Below are 18510 nucleotides of genomic sequence, written 5' to 3' on the forward strand. Positions count from 1 at the left end.
CTCGTGATGCTGTGCATCCAAAAATTTCAGATATTTATTATAATTTCCAGTTGGGATCCCAATGTTTCCAGAGGTACCAAACATGCCAGACTTGATTTTAGGGTAATGTATATAAAAGGAAAGCTATCTGTAATATGTGCGTTTTAGTATTCCACTAAGTGTAAACATTAAGCTTCAATTTAAAACTGGAACAATCAGAAAAGTGATAATGTTAGTGTAAAAAAGTAGTTTTTTCAAACCTTAAAGCTATTTAAAGAGAAAGAAAATGGCAAGATTTGACGTGAAGATCTACATTTTATTTACATTTTTTAAATAATTAATAATTCAGTTCACTGCATTTCCAACAGCAATAAGCCCAGAGATGTCACAAACATAAAGCAACACTGATGCTAGAATATATGATAGAAAATACATGAATAGTTTATAATTTATGTGTATCATCTTTACACAAACTGCTGGATTCTGAGAGTGGACAAAAAGTCAGAATTAAAAATAGATGATAAAGAGGTATTCTATTATTATTCTGGGATTGTATCTTAAAATAAACCCCTGAGGGCTCATGGGAGTTTTAAGCAGGAGTGTGCTGATAAAAATGCAAAACGTTTTCAGAGAAAGGAAGAGATCTCTTTTTTTTTTAGTAGGGGCACACTGATTAAAATTGGCTGGTGAATTATTCGATGTGCACATGAAACAGATTCATTTAATCTATTAAAGTCATCTCGGCCAATAAAATATTCATAAAAACTGTAAGATCCATCCTATTGCTGTCATTTCCTGACAGGGGGTACATACTATTCTCTATCCCCATCCGTCCAAAGCACCATAGTGGCATCTAGTGGGACTGAGGGGTAAAAACGAAAGACAAAGAAGAATTAACAAGGGTTTATACTGAACAACAGGACAAATAATACTGCACACAAACACTACAGAGAAAAAATATGGATCAAAACATCAGCTCTGTGACATTTATGTTAAAAACAGCAACAACCTGTTAGACAAACAAGATGAAAGCAAATTGAGCAGATAAGTAGGTACATCTGTGAATACCACATCAGGTCTCAGTGTGTCGAGTGGTCACACGCCTGCACAGGAAAAACTGTTTTAACACAGGATGCTCTGTCTTCAGTTTATGTTTCGCAAGAACAGACACAAAAAGAGCAGTGAGGGATGTGCTAAAAAAATGAAAGCAAAAACTGCACTTTAGTTAAGAAGACAGTCTTCTTAACTACAGAGTTTGCTGTATTAAGGCACAACATTGCTTTGAGGGAAATGCTAAAGTGCGACTGCTACAGGGTTATTCAGCGGTTTTCTAGTCTTAGCAACCACTCATTGTGCTTTGTAACAAAAGTCAGCATTCATCCATTCACTCACTTGTGGCAGAGCTTATCATGCAAACTGTTCTGGTTCTTCAGGAGGGATAAACATTCACAGCACACTCACTGTGGTTCAGTTTCTTGCCCAAGGAAACTTCAACATGTAGACTGAAGGGGCAGGGGAATCAAACTGCAGACTTTTTGCTTAGTGGACGCCTGCCCTACCTCCTAGTATGTCATATTTTTGGTATCCCTAAAAGCGTGGCCTCAGCCTGTCCTCCACATTTTGAATTGATCTCGAACCGTCACTGTTGTCATGGCAATACATAAAATAATTGTTAAAATATCAAAGCCGACCAACACACACCAACATTGCTTTCCCATCATGTTTGATAAACATCCTCAGAAAAATCAGACAAGAGTTACATTGTCCAGTAACAGTCACCCACGGCCAACCTCTACAGAAATAGTCTCTTTTTGATTTGCTCTACTCTGCTTCACTTGTACTTTCTTCATCAAGTAAGCCATCCTCCTCTCCTCTTGCTCTCTGAAAAAGGACGCAGAGATTTTCCTGCACAGCCGTCTGGCGTAAACCTCGAGGAACACCAGCAAGTAGCTCATCACCCAAAGACATCCCAGCAGGAGTGTCACTCCCAGGTTGGGAGCTGAAGTCGTCACCTCACAGAGAGATGGCTCGGGGTTGAAAGTCCACTTGTAATCCCTGTGGAAGTTTGTGAGCTCCCGCGTGACACAGGATTGTGGGATGATACAAAAGGCAGGGGTGAACCACTGAACCTATTTGAAAAAAAGATCAAATACTTGAAAAAGTGAGGAAGCAAATACGGCAGGAACAATAAAAGGAGCTGCAGTAATGTCTTACCTTATAATTGACAGTTATAATGGCAGATGTTGGTGGAAAATCCAGAATCCACGGCATAATAGCCTGAACTATATGATACACAACATAATCTAAAGCTACTATTAAAGTTATTGCAATGAAATATAATGTTACCACAACTAGTGTTATGAAACAGGAAGTACATTCCTGACTTGTTATTTTGCAGCTTTTATTTTCCGCTCTTTGCAGGAGCCCTTTGGAGATGTAACCATTATCAAACTTTACTGAAGCCAGAAACGATTTTAAGTAGCGGGCAGATTCAAAGATGAGCATAGCCACAAAAATGGCAGCCAGGATCCGGTTCGACAGCAGTTTGTATTCTTTCAGCAGGTTCTTGGCATTTGAGAAGTTGACCTCTATCTGCGCAATAATCTTAGTAAACCTGCTTTTGACTTCTGACACATCAACATGTGTGAAATGATCCAACTTCCTCAAGTTGGTGACAATGCTCAAGTCTTCCCTCTTCACTTTGATGGCTTCCTCAACAAGTTCTCTCTTCGCTTTATTCAAAGGCTCAGATGAGTTTAACAAAGTCTTTGTGAATCCCTCAGCGGTGCACTTTAAGATGCGAACGACCGTCCCTACGTTCACCGTAATGTTAGGGATGACGTTCAGAACTAGGATCATGACAGAGGCTGTGATGAGGAGCTTGCGTCCCTGTTTGGTGCAGACAGTGGGCAGAGTCATGGTCAGCACACAGCGCAGAGGGTGACACAGGAACGAGACCAGAAACATGCTCACACTGTAGATGCAGGCGGTCTGAATGGACGCTTCATGGTTGTATTTCAGAGTTTTTGACAGCCAGTGATGAAGCAGGCCGCCAGTGACAACGGTGAGTGTGAAACAGAGAGACAGTAGAGTCGGGACGTCTCTGCAGGCGGGTGCAGGTGCAGAGTAAACGTCCCATAGATATAGCAGGGAAGATTTTAAAGCCTGTCTCAAAAATCCTGTTCTGTTCCTGAGGAAAGATAACACAACCTGAACAATGTTGAGGAAGAGTTTTGGGAAATATTTGCTTTCTTGCAGAGAGTTGGATGAGAAACAACAGACTGTTAGCTTAGCTTAGCATAAATACTGGAAACAGAGGAGACAGTTAGCCTGGTACTGTCCAGAGGTTAAAAAGAAACCTGCCTACCAACACCTCTAAGTGTCTGTTGGTCGTCTTGCAACAAAGCTACACAAAGACAGAAATCATTCCACGTCATGGAATCTTAAATAATAAATTAAATAATAATAAATCTTTAAATTATAATTTTTACAATTAGTTTTTTGTACTGATTAAACAAAGAAGATACAACTTATTAACTAGTGGGCTTCAGAGATGTTTTACTTACTATAGCTAAATTCCTACTATGTTACACTATTTCCTTAAGTTTGAAGCTACAGACAATTAGCCTACCTTTGTACAAACAGCCTGGCTCTCTTCAAAGTGAAACATTTGTAAATTATATTAACTAATTAACACATTGTATGCTTATTTAATCAGTCCAGAACAGAAATGCAAAACAACAATTATAAATAAATGTGTATTAGGGTTAACTATTTAATGATAAAAAAAACAATCTTCTTATGTGCAGTGTATTTCCTTTAAAACCACAAATTGACCTGTTTCTTATGTTACTCTAAGAAAGCAAACCTATTTCCCAAGTCAAGTCGATTTTTTCATACAACCCAAGATCACAAATCTGTACAGGAGTATAAATTCAGCAATTCGCACATGCAATTGATTACTTTTAAATTCCAGTTGTGTCATTTTACAGAAACATACCTAACATATCAATGATGCATGCCTCAAACTGTTAAATTTAAGAGAATAGAAACGTTATCTACATAAACCACTTACTATAAAGCCATTATAGGATTAACCTAATGATAGATGTCTCAATTAAAGAAAAGGCTAAATTAGAGATAAATAGCAATTCTTACCTGATAGGAATAATAACATTCTCTGAGATAAACATCATTCTCACGACACATATATGACGATAAGAGTTGAAGGAAAAACAGGATTGGGAAGTGTTTGAGGATTGTGATGGTTAAAAGAGGAACTTCTCTGAACAGTCACTGTCATGTTGGTATTTGTGGGTTGCCTCGTGAGAAATGTAAAGACATCTGTTCTCCACGTAAAACCATAAATGACCCAAAATCATATGGAGAGGCGTGATGCAAACACACACACTCGATGTGACACAGATCACGCTCCCAGAATGTGTTGCAATTTGCAGCGTTTGTTTCCGTCCGCTCACACGCTGGGCTATGGTGATGTCAGCGTGATCACACATTGTTTGGTTACACTAGAAGGCTTTTTTTTTTCTTCTGCAGAAAGGGGGGAAAGTTAACCTGCTTGGTTTCCTTCAGTTGCATTACTGAACTGTTTGCGGTTGCATGTTGCAGGCCTTGACACTTTCCTCCAGTTTGTCACACGAATATAAACGTGTTGACTGACGCACATCTTCCAAATAAGTAATTAACTGAAAAAAAGAACTGTTGTGTCATATTTTCTTGTTCTAACAGGATAGAAATTAATAAAACAAGTCAGGCCTGTATATTGACAGTTGTCCTGCCACATTACATTACAGTCATTTAGCAGACGCCTTTATCCAAAGCGACTTACAATAAGTGTATTCAACATAGGTATTCAAGAGAACTACTAGTCACCAGAAGTCATAAGTGCATCTCCTTTCTTAAACAAGCATCTAAGAGCATAAACCAGAGCAAAAGTATAGTGCAGAAGCAAATTACTACGAAGACAATAAGTGCAATAAACTAATACAAATACAATAAGTGAAAGATACGAATACAATAAGTGCAACAAACTAATACGAATGCAATAAGTGCTACGAGGAAGGCTCAGGGTAGTACTTCTTGAAGAGGTGAGTTTTCAGCCTGCGCCGAAAGATGGGCAGCGACTCTGCTGTTCTGACGTCAGTGGGGAGTTCATTCCACCACTGTGGGGCCAGGACAGAAAAAAGCTGTGACCGGGTCAATCGGCCGCAGGGACCTCTGAGCGACGGGGCAACCAATCGCCCCGAGGCAGCAGAGCGAAGTGGTCGGGCGGGGGTGTAGGGCTTGACATGGCCTGGAGATAGGAAGGAGCTGTTCCTTTCACTGCCCTGTAGGCTAGCACCAGAGTCTTAAACTGGATGCGAGCTCTTACAGGGAGCCAGTGTAGAGAACGGAGAAGGGAAGTTGTGTGGGAGAACTTGGGGCGATTGAACACCAGACGTGCTGCAGCTTTCTGGACAAGCTCCAGAGCTCTGATGGCCGACGCCGGGGCTCCGGCAAGTAGTGAGTTGCAGTAGTCCAGGCGGGAGATGACCAGAGTCCCTGAAATGGTGATATATAACAGATACCTGCGTCAATCTCCGATGGCAAAGAGCACCGACCAGGCATCAGTATGTGATGACTTTTGAGTGAGAATGTGTTTGTGAACTATTTTAATTACTGTGTTTCTTCCATCAATTTATTATTGTTATGTCACAGTTATCTATGTGTTTCCTTGCTAATTAACTGATTAATTTCACTAGCTCTTATATAACAATCATTTCATCTTTTGTCCTAGACTGTTTTTGCAATTTCACATTTGCTTCCAGTAAACTTTTCAAAGGCAAACTGCTTTCTTCAGTCTTTATTGCAAGTGTGTTCAGCTCACTGCATAGCTGTGCATCTACGGCTGTGGCACATGAGGTAGAGCGCTTGACCCGCAACCACAAGGTCGGTGGTTCAAACCACTCTACAGGCAACATGCCGAGGTGTCCCTGTGCGAGACACCTATCCCCAAAATTGCACCCTGGGCGCTTCATTGCAGCCCACTGCTCCTCCGAGATGGGTCAAATGCAGAGAATTATTATCATTACAGTAGTGAAGGTAGAATTTTTTTTATTAGCGCCTCCCTGGACTCTATTTATACTCTCTCTCTCTCTCTCTCTGCAACATAGACAAACACACATATCTTAGTCATGTAAAGAGGTGAAAGGGTATTGGGATGTGTTTGAAATAAGGATACATTTATTATGACTCACTGAATATTGAGTCATTTCGATTCAGACTCTGGATCGTCAAAATGCACGGATATAAATGAGCTTTGGTTCAGATCAAAGGTTGTGCAGACAGTTGGGTACATCCTTCCCTGGTCTTTGGCTTTTAGTAGAGTATTTCATAGTTTTGCACAAATTAACCAGCCTTGCACAAGTTAAACATTGTTGTCGGGTCTCATGATTTTCCAGACTGTTTATTACACCAAACAAACGTTGAAAGGAATTTACAACTGTGTGCTCTCTCTGGCTCTCTTTGTGTGCACAGAGGGGGAAATGTGTTAAAACATGTGCTAAACCATCAGCAGCACAGCCAGAGATAATCAAGACCTGAGGATTGAGGGTTACATTTTGTTTTAAAACTAAGGCAGAATTCAGCTGTTGCAAATATTTTTAAAAACAAAGTTGAATAACAAAATTTGCATACTTTTTTGTATTTGTAACAGCAGGTATATGAATGGAAATCGCTTTGTAACAAAATGCATTGTTCGGGATTGTAGAAAGGTTTTTGAAAATATTGTATATGTGCTATGGCTTTACACGCGTGCCATATTATACATAAACAAGTAACATGATCCATCAGGGATTTTAACCAAAAGTCACTATATAATAATTATTATATATTTATATGAAATATATATTTAAAAATGATTCTTCACAGAGGTATGTCTCATTCTTCCAGCAGAGGTGAGCCTAGTCGCATCAATACAAACGGCACACTCTACAGTCTGACTGTGTTTCAAAAATATAACTCTTCAGAGCTCCGGCTGTCGCTGTTTTTGAGGTTAAATGTCTCTCCTGTCCAGTTTTATGAAGGCAGAGAGCAAAATAATGTTGCTTGTTTTTAACTCATTGCACCAATTTCTATCTTAAAACTTGTAGTGTGCAAAAATATAAACAGTTCACAGCATGAAATCTTGACACTTGAGTGTCAAAAACTGCATCATAGAAGGTAACAGCTGAAGCTCCCGACGTCTACAGACAGACTTTTGTCCCTGTTTAGTGTTTACATCTTTGTGCAGTGTTCTGATACATCTTAGGTTGTGTAATCAGAGCGTAGCATTGAGTGACTGGACGAGTGATAGGTGCACATCAGTAACAACAGCAGACTTGTTAATGGGGTGTGCCCAGTCTGGATATGAGCTCAAGTCAAACATGGCAACGCCCCACGTGTTCATGGCCAGAGAGACGGAGAGGATGCCCAGGATGTTCATCACAACGCCAGTTTTCACCTGAGAAAACAGAAGCAGAAAACATGAAGGTAGGCGATGAAAGGTATGTTAAGGTTCTGAGGCGAGGATCTTACCATGTCTTTGACCATGAGATGTCCTGATGCAAAGGCAATGGAGTTTGGTGGTGTGGACACTGGCAGCATGAAGGCATATGAACATCCTATTGTTGCAGGTATCATGAAGTACAGAGGGTTCACAGAGACGTGAATAGCCTGCAGAGACAAAGACAAATCCAGCATGTTTATTTGGGTAGGATGTAAATCATTTCATACCTTCGGTGGTAACATTGCAAACTTATTTCACATGGAAAAGCATTGTTCAAACTTATAAAGCTTCATATTCAAAACAAGATCTAAAGGTGTCCAAAGATACCAAATATGTCGGCCTTAGCTTAGAAAATGGTGCACAGGACGACTTGATTATTCTATTTAGTTTAAAATGGTGCAGCCATAAAGAAACTGTCTTGTGTGTGATGTGAAATGGGACTAGCAGTCTAAAGCCACGCTAGCATTTCTGTAGGCTACAGAAAAGAAAAAATAAATACTTTAGTCAATAGACTTTATCCTCTGTGGGCCGTGAATGAACATTTAATGGCAATCCATTAAATAGCTGTTGAGAAATTTCAGTCTGTACCTAAATCCACTTTGCCAGCTTTTCGAAAAAACAGTTTAATCTAAGTTCAAAGCTAAATGAGGGAATTAATGTTCAGTTCACACAAATTACACAAAGTTTTTTTCTCACTCAGATCTAGGTCTTTAAATATTGTTTGGGTTTAATTCATGTTGAGATATCCATCTATGAACTTTTTGACTCCCACACAGTAGAATGGAGGGGAATTTTATTTTGTTTACAGTACTGAACAGAGGGAAAATTACGTTCAGACCCTGTAACTTTAGATAATCCACTAAAACATACTATCAATAGTTTTCATTTATTTGTTAAAAAAATATTTCTAATGAAAACTGTTAAAATATGATCATCTCAGCTACAATTCGCTATAGGTTAGTACTATGGGTGAACTTTCAAGCAAAGCCCTGAGCGGTTATGGTCCAATAAGTTCTTCTTAGAAATGTTAACTCAGTCACTAAGTCTCCTATACATCCTGTCAACGATTCTCCGGGTGCGTACTTTGCAGTATAGGCACCGCTGCAAAGCTCCAGACAATGATTACTGCCAACAGCAGTTAATGTCCAACAGGCTACAAACATCAGAACATCTATCGCAAGAGTTAAACAACTATACTAAGCCCTTGACTAACACAAAAGCAACAAACCCTGTCCTGCCAAGTTTCCTGCCGAGTTTCCACAGCTTTTCTTTTAACTCAGTCTCCCAGTTCATCCACTTACTGTCATCTAATCATCAACAGAAACACATCTTATAAGGAGTTGCACCCACAATATGACTTACCAGTTCAGCAATGACGGGTAAGAATATGATAATTGTGGCCGTGTTGCTGGCGAACTCAGTGAAACAGGCCAGGAAAGCAGTGATCAACATCACAGCCACAGCAGGAGGGACCTCGGCCAAAGGCTGGAGGTGGCCCCCGATCCAGGTGGCGAGTCCAGATTCCTGCCAAATGCCACAAGATCGGGGGTCAAAAGGTCAAAGATCAAATCGCAACATAATAAAGCAAAGTGGAAAAACAGAACCAAACAGAGCAGAGCAACACAGAGCGAACAGGAGAGAGAAGAGAGGAGATGTGCATTTATAACACAGACTTATGACACGTCAACTTTTACAATAAAAGGAATAGTTTGACTTTCTTGCCTAAAGTTAGATGAGAAGATGGAAATAAGGAAATAGTACCACTATTAATATTTACATAGGTACATATAAACAAACATACAGGTTAAGGTTTGAGCAAATTTGCCACCGCAAGGTCATCTGTCCAATACCCCGGACCACCAGGATAACTCTGGATGGGGTACCCATGAGCAAGGCATTAACCCCAACTGTGGTTGTACTGGACAGCTTCAGGTGTGAATGTGCAGAACTATGTGAATGTGATTAAAGTGTATTTTCCACAATGTGAAAGAATAAAAGACGAGAGAACATGTCTCAACCCATTTACGTCGTTAGGTAAGTTTATGACTAATAAAATTAGAATGTGATTGTAACAACATGTTTACCTCACAGGCTTTAGCCATAGCGAAGCCACCCCCGAGCAACAGAATGATGTTCCAGGGAACAGAGTCCTGAGCTTTCTTCCATGATAAGAGAGGTACATAAGGAGTATTTGATGCTGAGGAGAAACAGGAGGGAAACAATCAATGAAGAACTTCAATAAAAGATTTGATATTATTTATAATAAAATATATACAGATATATTCATAAGCTCAATGTTTTCTAACTTGTCTGCTGGTTCAATATGAGATTCAGTATTTAGTGCTTCAAATCTGTCTTGAAAAAAAGTCTTCTTTACTTCCTGTACATACTTAATCAATGAAATAATACTTTTTAAAACATTCAACAGAATAAGATGATAATGACATATAGAACAAAAAAAATAAAAATAAGTTCAGTGTAGTACAAGTACAATCAGCATCTTAAAGTAAAACAACTAAGCCACAAAATGAATACATCGTTGATGATTCTTTTTTTTGTTACTATATCTCTACTGTGTCCTAAATGTTTTTATTATTATTTTTGGGTGAGATTAGAAAAAAAAGTTCCATTCTAGTGGAAAATAAAGTTGCATTCTTGACCTACATTGAGACGGACAAATGAGCCCCATGATTTGCTTCTTCTTTTTTTTCCGCTTGCATCCAGCAGTTTATTTGACCAGCTGAACATAATATACACAAACACACACTCTCACACACACTCACACGTATCTCCAGCGCACAAAGAACTAAAGCGTACAGACTGTACTTGCACACACAGTTGCACACACACACAAACAAAAACCCCAAAGTGTGACAACATAGTTTGGAGAGATTATTCTAATCACAGAAACAGAGAAACTACAGTTTCAGCTCAAGACTTGAAAATGTACTCAGACTCTCTAATCTACATTATTAACATTCCTTGACATATTTTCAGTATTTGCAATAGTTGTGCTGGAGACACAGAGTAAACTTCTTTCACACGTATTTGTTCATCTATATTAACTTCTGGCTCGACACAATCAGCGAACTGGTTGCTTCCATTTGTTATTTCTTTGATAAATGATATTCCAACTTTGTTCCTTTTTACAGCACTTTTTGTTTGGCACGAATCTAATCAAATATGTGCATTTCTACGATAACTTAAATTAAATCATCACTGTCATTATATAACTGACATCAAAGTACTATGTTAATTAATCGTTAACAGGGGTGTTGTTTATAGTAAAAGCTCACTGACCTTTAGGGTCAAACCACCAGCTCAGAGAAGGTTTCTGCGACGGGAAGAAGAACAATATGGAAACAATGATCACACCAGTGACTGCGTCTGAGACGTACCTGTGGGACAGCGAGGAGGGGATCATTATCAGAGATAGAAGATAATAAACAAACATCTGAATACATAGAAACAGATCATTTCCAAAAGAGAAATTATATCATAACAGATAAGTTACTTTATGTCTTTTTTATCAAGTGCTCCTTTCTTACCCTTTCTTAAAAAACACTGACCAGCCGGGGACAAATTTGGGATCTCTTGTGAACAGCAGAATGGCAAACAATACAAAAAAGAAAGAGATAGCTCCCTCTGCAAAACTGAAAGGGAAGTTGAAGTCAGTAAAATGGATCTGTGATAAAGAAAAATGCACACATTCATCCTGTATTGCATGAGATTTGAAGACATACACGAGTCCTCACTTTATGGGCCCTAGTTTTCTGTAGTCGTCCTCTATTAGAGCCTTTGCTCTGGCCTCGGCCTGGGCTCTCCGATCGTGTTGCGTAAAGCACAATCTGCATGAAATAAAACAAATACAGTATGTGACACATTATTCATGAAGAATATTATTGTACTCAATATTTACAGAGATAAACAAACAATGGTAATTCTGACAATAAACAGCATTTTCCCTCATACAAAAATACAACCACAGTGACGTTTTGCCTCTAATGTGTTGGCTAACAATGGGATATCAGTCCAAACATTATTTTAAAATGATTGTATAAAGTTTATTAATCTGCAGTAAGCATTACCGTGCATTCAATCCCCCGTGGAGAAAGGCGATCCAAATCCATCCCAAAAACAGGAAGAGAAGCATGAGCGGGAAAGCGAACGCAAACCAAGAGCCAAAGTTGATGAGGTCGCAGTCTGGGAAGTAGCTGTAAAACAAAGAAAGTTTTGTCACACTGCTCAAAAGGATTAAAAAAGGTTTTTAGTTAAGTTTTTACTGTATGAATTGCTGTACAAAATAAAAAAGTTACCTTTTCAGCTGTCCAACCAGGATGAGGTTGGGCGCGGTGCCTGTCAGTGTGGCCGTTCCTCCGATACTCGCTGCATAAGGAATACAGATCAAGAATCCTTTCCACACCTTCATTTGATACTGGGACTCCGATCGGATCTCCTCAGTCGTCCTGGTGTCGCTCTGCTCCGTCACATCCGTCCTTTTGAAGTTTTAAGAGAGACAATTACTTAAAATGAACTGTGAACTCCATCAGAGCTTGGAGAAGATTATCAAAAGAGTTTAATATGAGGAGATGCTCATATTTGCTTGCTTGCTAAGAGTTACATGAGAAGATTGATACCACTCTCATGTCTTTACAATAAAGATGGAAATTAAAGCCAGTAGCTGGTTAGCTTAGCATAAAGACTGGGAACAGGGGGAACAGCTAGCTTTGCTCTGTCCAAAGCTAGCAGACTCCACCTACCTCTAAAGCTCACTAATTAACATTTGGTAGCTTGTTTTAGTTTAACAAGACTCTTTCTAGGATTTTGATACTTTTGGAAAGAGCTGAGTTGTTTCAGCCTGCTTGCAACTTTTATGCTAAATCTCATGACTGCCTATTTACCATACAGGCATGAGTGCACTTCTCACCAAACTCTTGGTAGGAAAAAAATAAATATATTTCCCAAAAAGCTGAACTTCCTTTAAAAAACACCATTCAGACACCACTAGAGTTGGTTGTTTGAGGATGTTTAGGATTGTGTCAAACAATCTCAGTGTTTTTCTCACCCGTCTATTGACATCATTTGTTTTTCGGAGAGCACTGAGGGCAGTGAATGCAGCTTTACAGTAGTTTGACCTGAAAGAAAGTGAAACAAATAGTTTGTGTCCTGCAGTATAAACATGAGTCAAATATTCAGCTTGATGTTCTGTTCTGGTCATATGTATGACTTTAAGTTCATCCAGCATCATTAATCTCTTACCACTTGAATATTGACTAACTTTGTATTCGAGGACTCAGTGTATTGGAAAAACTGTACAAAGTTCAAATCTTAGGTTACATATTAAACAACAGTGAGGACAAGCTTAAAACAATACAACCATCTTCTTTGCAAATTTTAGTAAAGTCCCCCTTTTGACACCTTTAACATCAAATTAAACTAGCATTATTATTATTAATTTTATCGGTTATTTATACATCCAGCAGTAATGGAGCAACGTCAAAATGTATTTGAAGTTGTGTTTCTGGCCACTTGAAGAAAGCAAATAAAAATATTTACTCTCGTTTAGCTCTGTTTTTGGTCTCCACCAACTCCGTAACAAAATATTGACTTTTTAGCTACTAAAGGCTCCACTGCATTCACCACTTAGTCGCTAAAATTTTTGTCTGTTTGGTGCTGAGCAAGTAGTGCACAGTGGGTTGATCAGAGCGGTGAGAGTGAAAAACAACTGTAGTCATTGGCCAGAAAACCAAAAAGATCAGCTGAAAGATATCAAACAACTCATCACTAATTACTATTCCTTTCACATTATGCATAGTAGTTTCAGCCATTGTAACAATAGCAACATTGATTAGATCAGCTCTTTAGTAAACAGTCACATGTCAGGTAAGCGACATACAATGTACCATTGATTATGTCACCCTCAGGATCCCATGTGGACTTGCACTTCTCTTTCAGGGTCTCCAGGTCTCCGAAAAGACTCTCCAGGATGGCATTAGCAATCGGGAGCATCATGGCTGTGGTGGCGGTGTTGCTGAGCCACATGGACAGGAAGGACGAGGTCAGCATCATCCCAAGTATGAGCCTAGGAAAGAAATTCAATACCAAATCAGTAACTTAAATCACGATCATGGCTGCTGACTTGGAAGATGTTCTTTTTGGAATAAGGAGCACTCTCTAATACAGGGTAAAATTGCTATTCTGTATTTTTGTTAATAAATCCCACAAAAAGTCCAAGACCACTGCCACTGTCTGGTTCCAACACATGAAGACATACATTCATACCGATCTTTTTAAACATCTTTTGATTTCCTAAAACAGCTGGACACTGCACACTGAATTCAAACAGGGATAAATAGTGTATTTGTTTGGGACTATTTTCAGCTGCGGATTAATACACATTGGGTGCTCTAGTGAGTATTGTCAGCAGCAGGGTGGTGCATGTTGGATCGACTCGAAGTGAACTACAGAGCCCATATTCATAATAATAAAAGAAGATATTTCTTGGTGCAACAGTGTGAAGTGTTTTAATTAATTTGGCTATACAAGGAGTACTTCCTCATAGATCAATTCATTGTTGGGTGTGTACTTTTCATGACATTTTCTCACCAGGCTGGTTTTACTCCGACGATAGTGAGGACCTTCAGGGCGATTCTCCGATGCAGGCCCCACTCCTCGATGGACGACGCCATCACGAGACCGCTGAGGAAGAGAAAATTTGTTTCGAGGAAGTACTGAGGGCAGACTCTTTTGGATGGAAGAATTCCTAGTGTTGGGAAGAGGCAGACCGGAAGCATCGCAGTGACGGCCAGGGGAAGGGCCTCTGTGCACCAGAACATAGCCATCAGCACCACCACATAAAGACATTTTCCCTCCTAGAAGACAAGCAACACATGATTGTTAATGTTCAGCCAAATGCAAAAATGAGGACAAAGGGAAGAAAATGAACTGCACAATTTTGCTACAGTAAAGTGAGTCAAATTAAATACACAAGAATAGTGTACAGTGCATTTTGGAATTACTGCAAACTACTACTTTAACGGCTGGTTTAACATAGAAAATACTATATAATACATCTTTAATTTATTTTTTATTGACACATGTGCTACAACTCAGATACTTGTACTCTATTTTAGTATTTCCATATTAAGCTACTTCATCGACAACTTCTACAACATTTCAGAGGGAAATATTATACTTTTTACTCCATTGTATCTATTTGGCACACTTTCAAAAACACATGATATGCTTCTATGTTAAAGGCTATGATATGATGCTGGTAGACAAAGCAGCCAAGCAGCCAAACATTTGAAGTTTGTTAGTGATAGAACACAGAAAAAGATTAATGAAATCAAAGAAAAAGAAAATCATAATGCATAATACGTATATTGTTCATGCTTTCAGTAGAATCTGCTGATATTACTTATGTACTTTTACTTAAGTAGGCAAAAAAATAGAATTCAGGCCTTCTAGGCTACTTGTTAGATTGTGGTTTTCTTCTTTTCCGAGTAAAGGTTCTGAGTACTTCTTCCACCACTGAACCTGTAATTCATCCATTCATTATTAATGACGAAAAAAACTAATGGCGTCAAATCACTCACCTTCTCCGGAAGAGTAAAAAGTAGAGGCAGAAACAGGAGTGGGACGAGCAGGAGGACCAGCTGTTTGTGGACGCACCACAGCTTCTTGGACACATCCGATATTTTCATCTCCGAAGTGAAGTGTTGCTCCGTTTGGAGGAGAAGGAGCAGCGGACTGGCTGAGAGGAGTCAGGACGCACTTTGTCCCTCTGTCCCAGTTCACAGAAGATTAACTACGCCTAGGTACAGTTTAACTCCTAGCAGGGTGGTGACAAACAGTGGGAAAGAGACACTGCACAGACCAGAGGAGAGGTGAAACCTTAGATATGGATTTATTTTATTAACTTAGGTCACTGTGATTTCGTCCCTTTTTTTTTTTTTTTTTTTCCATCGTTGAATTTTCAGTCAAACATAAGCTTTTAAACAGCAACTTGCATATTGGCGACCCCAGTGTACAAACAAAACATGCATTCTTATATTCATGAACTTTAGTTTGGACAAAAAGGCACATTTAATATAAAAATATAAGCTAAGAGTTAGCCCCAACACCAAAACTACAAACACAATATTGGAACTATTCATGTGTGTTTCATGCGCGTAGCAGATGTATAGTCAAAAGACAAAAATAAAAATAGCAGGAGAATCTTTTAAAACTAGTAAGCCCTGCTGTATATTTCCAACTAAAACAAGGAATCCCCAAATAGCTTTTCTGTTAACAATAATAATGAATGTGCATATGGCTCTAATACACACGTGGACAAAATTGTTGGAACCCTTCCGTTAAAGAAAGAAAAACCCACAATGGTCACTGAAATAACTTGAAACTGACAAAAGTAATAATAAATAAAAATTTACTGAAAATTAACTAATGAAAATCAGACATTGCTTTTGAATTGTGGTTCAACAGAATCATTTTAAAAAACAAACTAATGAAAATGGCCTGGACAAAAATGATGGTACCCTTAACTTAATATTTTGTTGCACAACCTTTTGAGGCAATCACTGCAATCAAGCGATTTCTGTAACTCTCAATGAGACTTCTGCACCTGCCAACAGGTATTTTGGCCCACTCCTCGTGAGCAAACTGCTCCAGCTGTCTCAGGTTTGAAGGGTGCCTTCTCCAGACTGCATGTTTCAGCTCCTTCCACAGATGTTCAATAGGATTTAGATCAGGGCTCATAGAAGGCCACTTCAGAATAGTCCAATGTTTTGCTCTTAGCCATTCTTGGGTGTTTTTAGCTGTGTGTTTTGGGTCATTATCCTGTTGGAGGACCCATGACCTGCGACTGAGACCAAGCTTTCTGACACTGGGCAGCACATTTCGCTCCAGAATGCCTTGATAGTCTTGAGATTTCATTGTACCCTGCACAGATTCAAGACACCCTGTGCCAGATGTAGCAAAGCAGCCCCAGAACATAACCGAGCCTCCTCCATGTTTCACAGTAGGTACAGTGTTCTTTTCTTTGTATGCTTCATTTTTGCATCTGTGAACATAGAGCTGATGTGACTTGCCAAAAAGCTCCAGTTTTGTCGCATCTGTCCAAAGGACATTCTCCCAGAAGCTTTGTGGCTTGTCAATATGCATTTTGGCAAATTCCAGTCTCGCTTTTTATGATTTGCTTTCAACAGTGGTGTCCTCCTCGGTCGTCTTCCATGAAGTCCACTTTGGCTCAAACAGCGACGGATGGTGCGATCTGACACTGATGGACCTTGACCTTGGAGTTCACCTCTAATCTCTTTGGAAGTTGTTCTGGGCTCTTTGGTTACCATTCGTATTATCCGTCTCTTCATTTTGTCATCAATTTTCCTCTTGCGGCCACGTCCAGGGAGGTTGGCTACAGTCCCGTGGACCTTAAACTTCTGAATAATATGTGAAACTGTAGTCACAGGAACATCAAGCTGCTTGGAGATGGTCTTATAGCCTTTACCTTTAACATGCTTGTCTATAATTTTCTTTCTAATCTCCTGAGACAACTCTCTCCTTAGCTTTCTGTGGTCCATGTTCTGTGTGGTACAAACCATGATACCAAACAGCACAGTGACTACTTTTCACCCTTTAAATAGGCAGACTGACTGATTACAAGTTTGAAGACACCTGTGATGCTAATTAGTGGACACACCTTAGTTTAACATGTTCAAATTATTTTCAATCTTTTCTAGGGGTACCATCATTTTTGTCCAGGCCATTTTCATTAGTTTGTTTTTTAAAATGATTCTGTTGAACCACAATTCAAAAGCAATGTCTGATTTTTATTAGTTAATTTTCAGTAAATTTTTATTTATTATTACTTTAGTCAGTTCAAGTTATTTCAGTGACCATTGTGGGTTTTTCTTTCTTTAACGGAAGGGTACCAACAATTTTGTCCACGTGTGTATAAACACAACCAATCATGAAATATGTCTATATGCAAGAATCTTTCTCCCACTGAGTATAAAAAAGTATTTATGAAAGTGGTAATCGTCACAATTTGTTCCTCTGTCCATAATCTTCATCCACATTTTCCACACACCTACACACCTGCAGCAGACAAATCAATTGGGAATTTTGCCTTGTTCACGTATCAATTGTCATTTGATGTGATATTTTTTCATGTTTTAATGTTTATTTTAAAAGAGGTTGGAAGTAAATGAAAAATTAATCATTAAAATCAAATTTAAAAAAAGTCTTTCCAAATTAATTTTGTGGTTACCTTGAAATGAAATGATTAACTCAGCATAACAAGACAGAATAAGAACAATTTTCTGATATTTCTTGTCATTTATTTCTGTTTCCTTTTGCTTAGTTTAGTGGTCGATGTATCATTTCAAAAGGTAAATTTGATTAATCAATTTATAAAAGATTTTATTAAACACAAGTGAAAGTTTATAAGTATTCCTCACTTCACTGAAGCATCATATCCCAATTAATATAATTTAAATCCTGGTAAAATCTTGACTGTGGTGGTGTCGTCTGGGGATTTGCCAGTAGGTGGTGATCTGTGCACATCTTTCTCCACTCTGTACCTGCTGAGCTGCACTCAGTGGGATGCCTCTTTTATGATCTCAAATCAATATTTACAAAAAGCAGTGATCCATTTAATGCCTTTCCTGCATTAGTTTGACTTTGTAAACCAGGAGGAGAACCCAGCGGTAGACTCTCTCTCCCTCACTGTGATGATTGGTGGGTTTTACTGCAGGTGTCTGCAGGATAAAAGCTGCTGGATTTCTTTACATCCCCTACAGGGGAAGTCAATACTGACTGGAGCGCATGAATACAGCCTCTCAACATGCAGCACTTTCACCTCACTTCTTAAACAGGAACTGCACTCTGCTCAAGAGGGCTTCGCTATCCAAAAAAAGGTTGAAAGTGATAGTGAATCTAGAGATGTGTTAAAGATAACGTAACCACAATATACATCTGATAAAGGCTTG

The 18510-nt window shown here is 39.0% G+C and overlaps 2 protein-coding genes across 2 annotated transcripts; both read right to left on the bottom strand.

Annotated features, from left to right (window-relative positions):
* Window positions 1–950: 950 nt before the first annotated feature.
* Window positions 951–4175, bottom strand: ocstamp (osteoclast stimulatory transmembrane protein). The gene is made up of 3 exons (XM_054609941.1): window positions 4138–4175; window positions 2194–3169; window positions 951–2108 (listed from the first exon to the last, which is right to left on the bottom strand). Exons 1-3 carry the CDS (start codon window positions 4173–4175, stop codon window positions 1755–1757), a joined length of 1368 nt encoding a protein of 455 aa, XP_054465916.1. The 3' UTR covers window positions 951–1754.
* Window positions 4176–6090: 1915 nt separating this feature from the next.
* Window positions 6091–15286, bottom strand: slc13a3 (solute carrier family 13 member 3). The gene is made up of 13 exons (XM_054608960.1): window positions 15121–15286; window positions 14129–14394; window positions 13426–13604; window positions 12588–12657; window positions 11839–12018; window positions 11611–11736; window positions 11278–11370; window positions 11071–11175; window positions 10823–10920; window positions 9607–9719; window positions 8885–9046; window positions 7552–7689; window positions 6091–7477 (listed from the first exon to the last, which is right to left on the bottom strand). Exons 1-13 carry the CDS (start codon window positions 15226–15228, stop codon window positions 7295–7297), a joined length of 1821 nt encoding a protein of 606 aa, XP_054464935.1. The 5' UTR covers window positions 15229–15286; the 3' UTR covers window positions 6091–7294.
* Between the last annotated feature and the right edge of the window lie 3224 nt (window positions 15287–18510).

The sequence above is a fragment of the Anoplopoma fimbria genome, chromosome 12 (genome assembly GCF_027596085.1).
Source record: "Anoplopoma fimbria isolate UVic2021 breed Golden Eagle Sablefish chromosome 12, Afim_UVic_2022, whole genome shotgun sequence".
Classification (NCBI taxonomy): domain Eukaryota; kingdom Metazoa; phylum Chordata; class Actinopteri; order Perciformes; family Anoplopomatidae; genus Anoplopoma; species Anoplopoma fimbria.

Bases quoted from the DNA above. Each gene is read 5' to 3' on its own strand.
- ocstamp (XM_054609941.1), bottom strand. From the start codon at position 4,175: ATGATGTTTATCTCAGAGAATGTTATTATTCCTATCAG. The intron at 3,170-4,137 runs GTAAGAATTGCT...ATCTTTCCTCAG, and splicing joins AATGTTATTATTCCTATCAG to GAACAGAACAGGATTTTTGA. The intron at 2,109-2,193 runs GTAAGACATTAC...TTTTTCAAATAG, and splicing joins TTATAACTGTCAATTATAAG to GTTCAGTGGTTCACCCCTGC.
- slc13a3 (XM_054608960.1), bottom strand. From the start codon at position 15,228: ATGAAAATATCGGATGTGTCCAAGAAGCTGTGGTGCGTCCACAAACAG. The intron at 11,371-11,610 runs GTAATGCTTACT...TATTTCATGCAG, and splicing joins CACGGGGGATTGAATGCACG to ATTGTGCTTTACGCAACACG. The intron at 10,921-11,070 runs GTAAGAAAGGAG...GCTGTCCCACAG, and splicing joins TCAGTGTTTTTTAAGAAAGG to GTACGTCTCAGACGCAGTCA.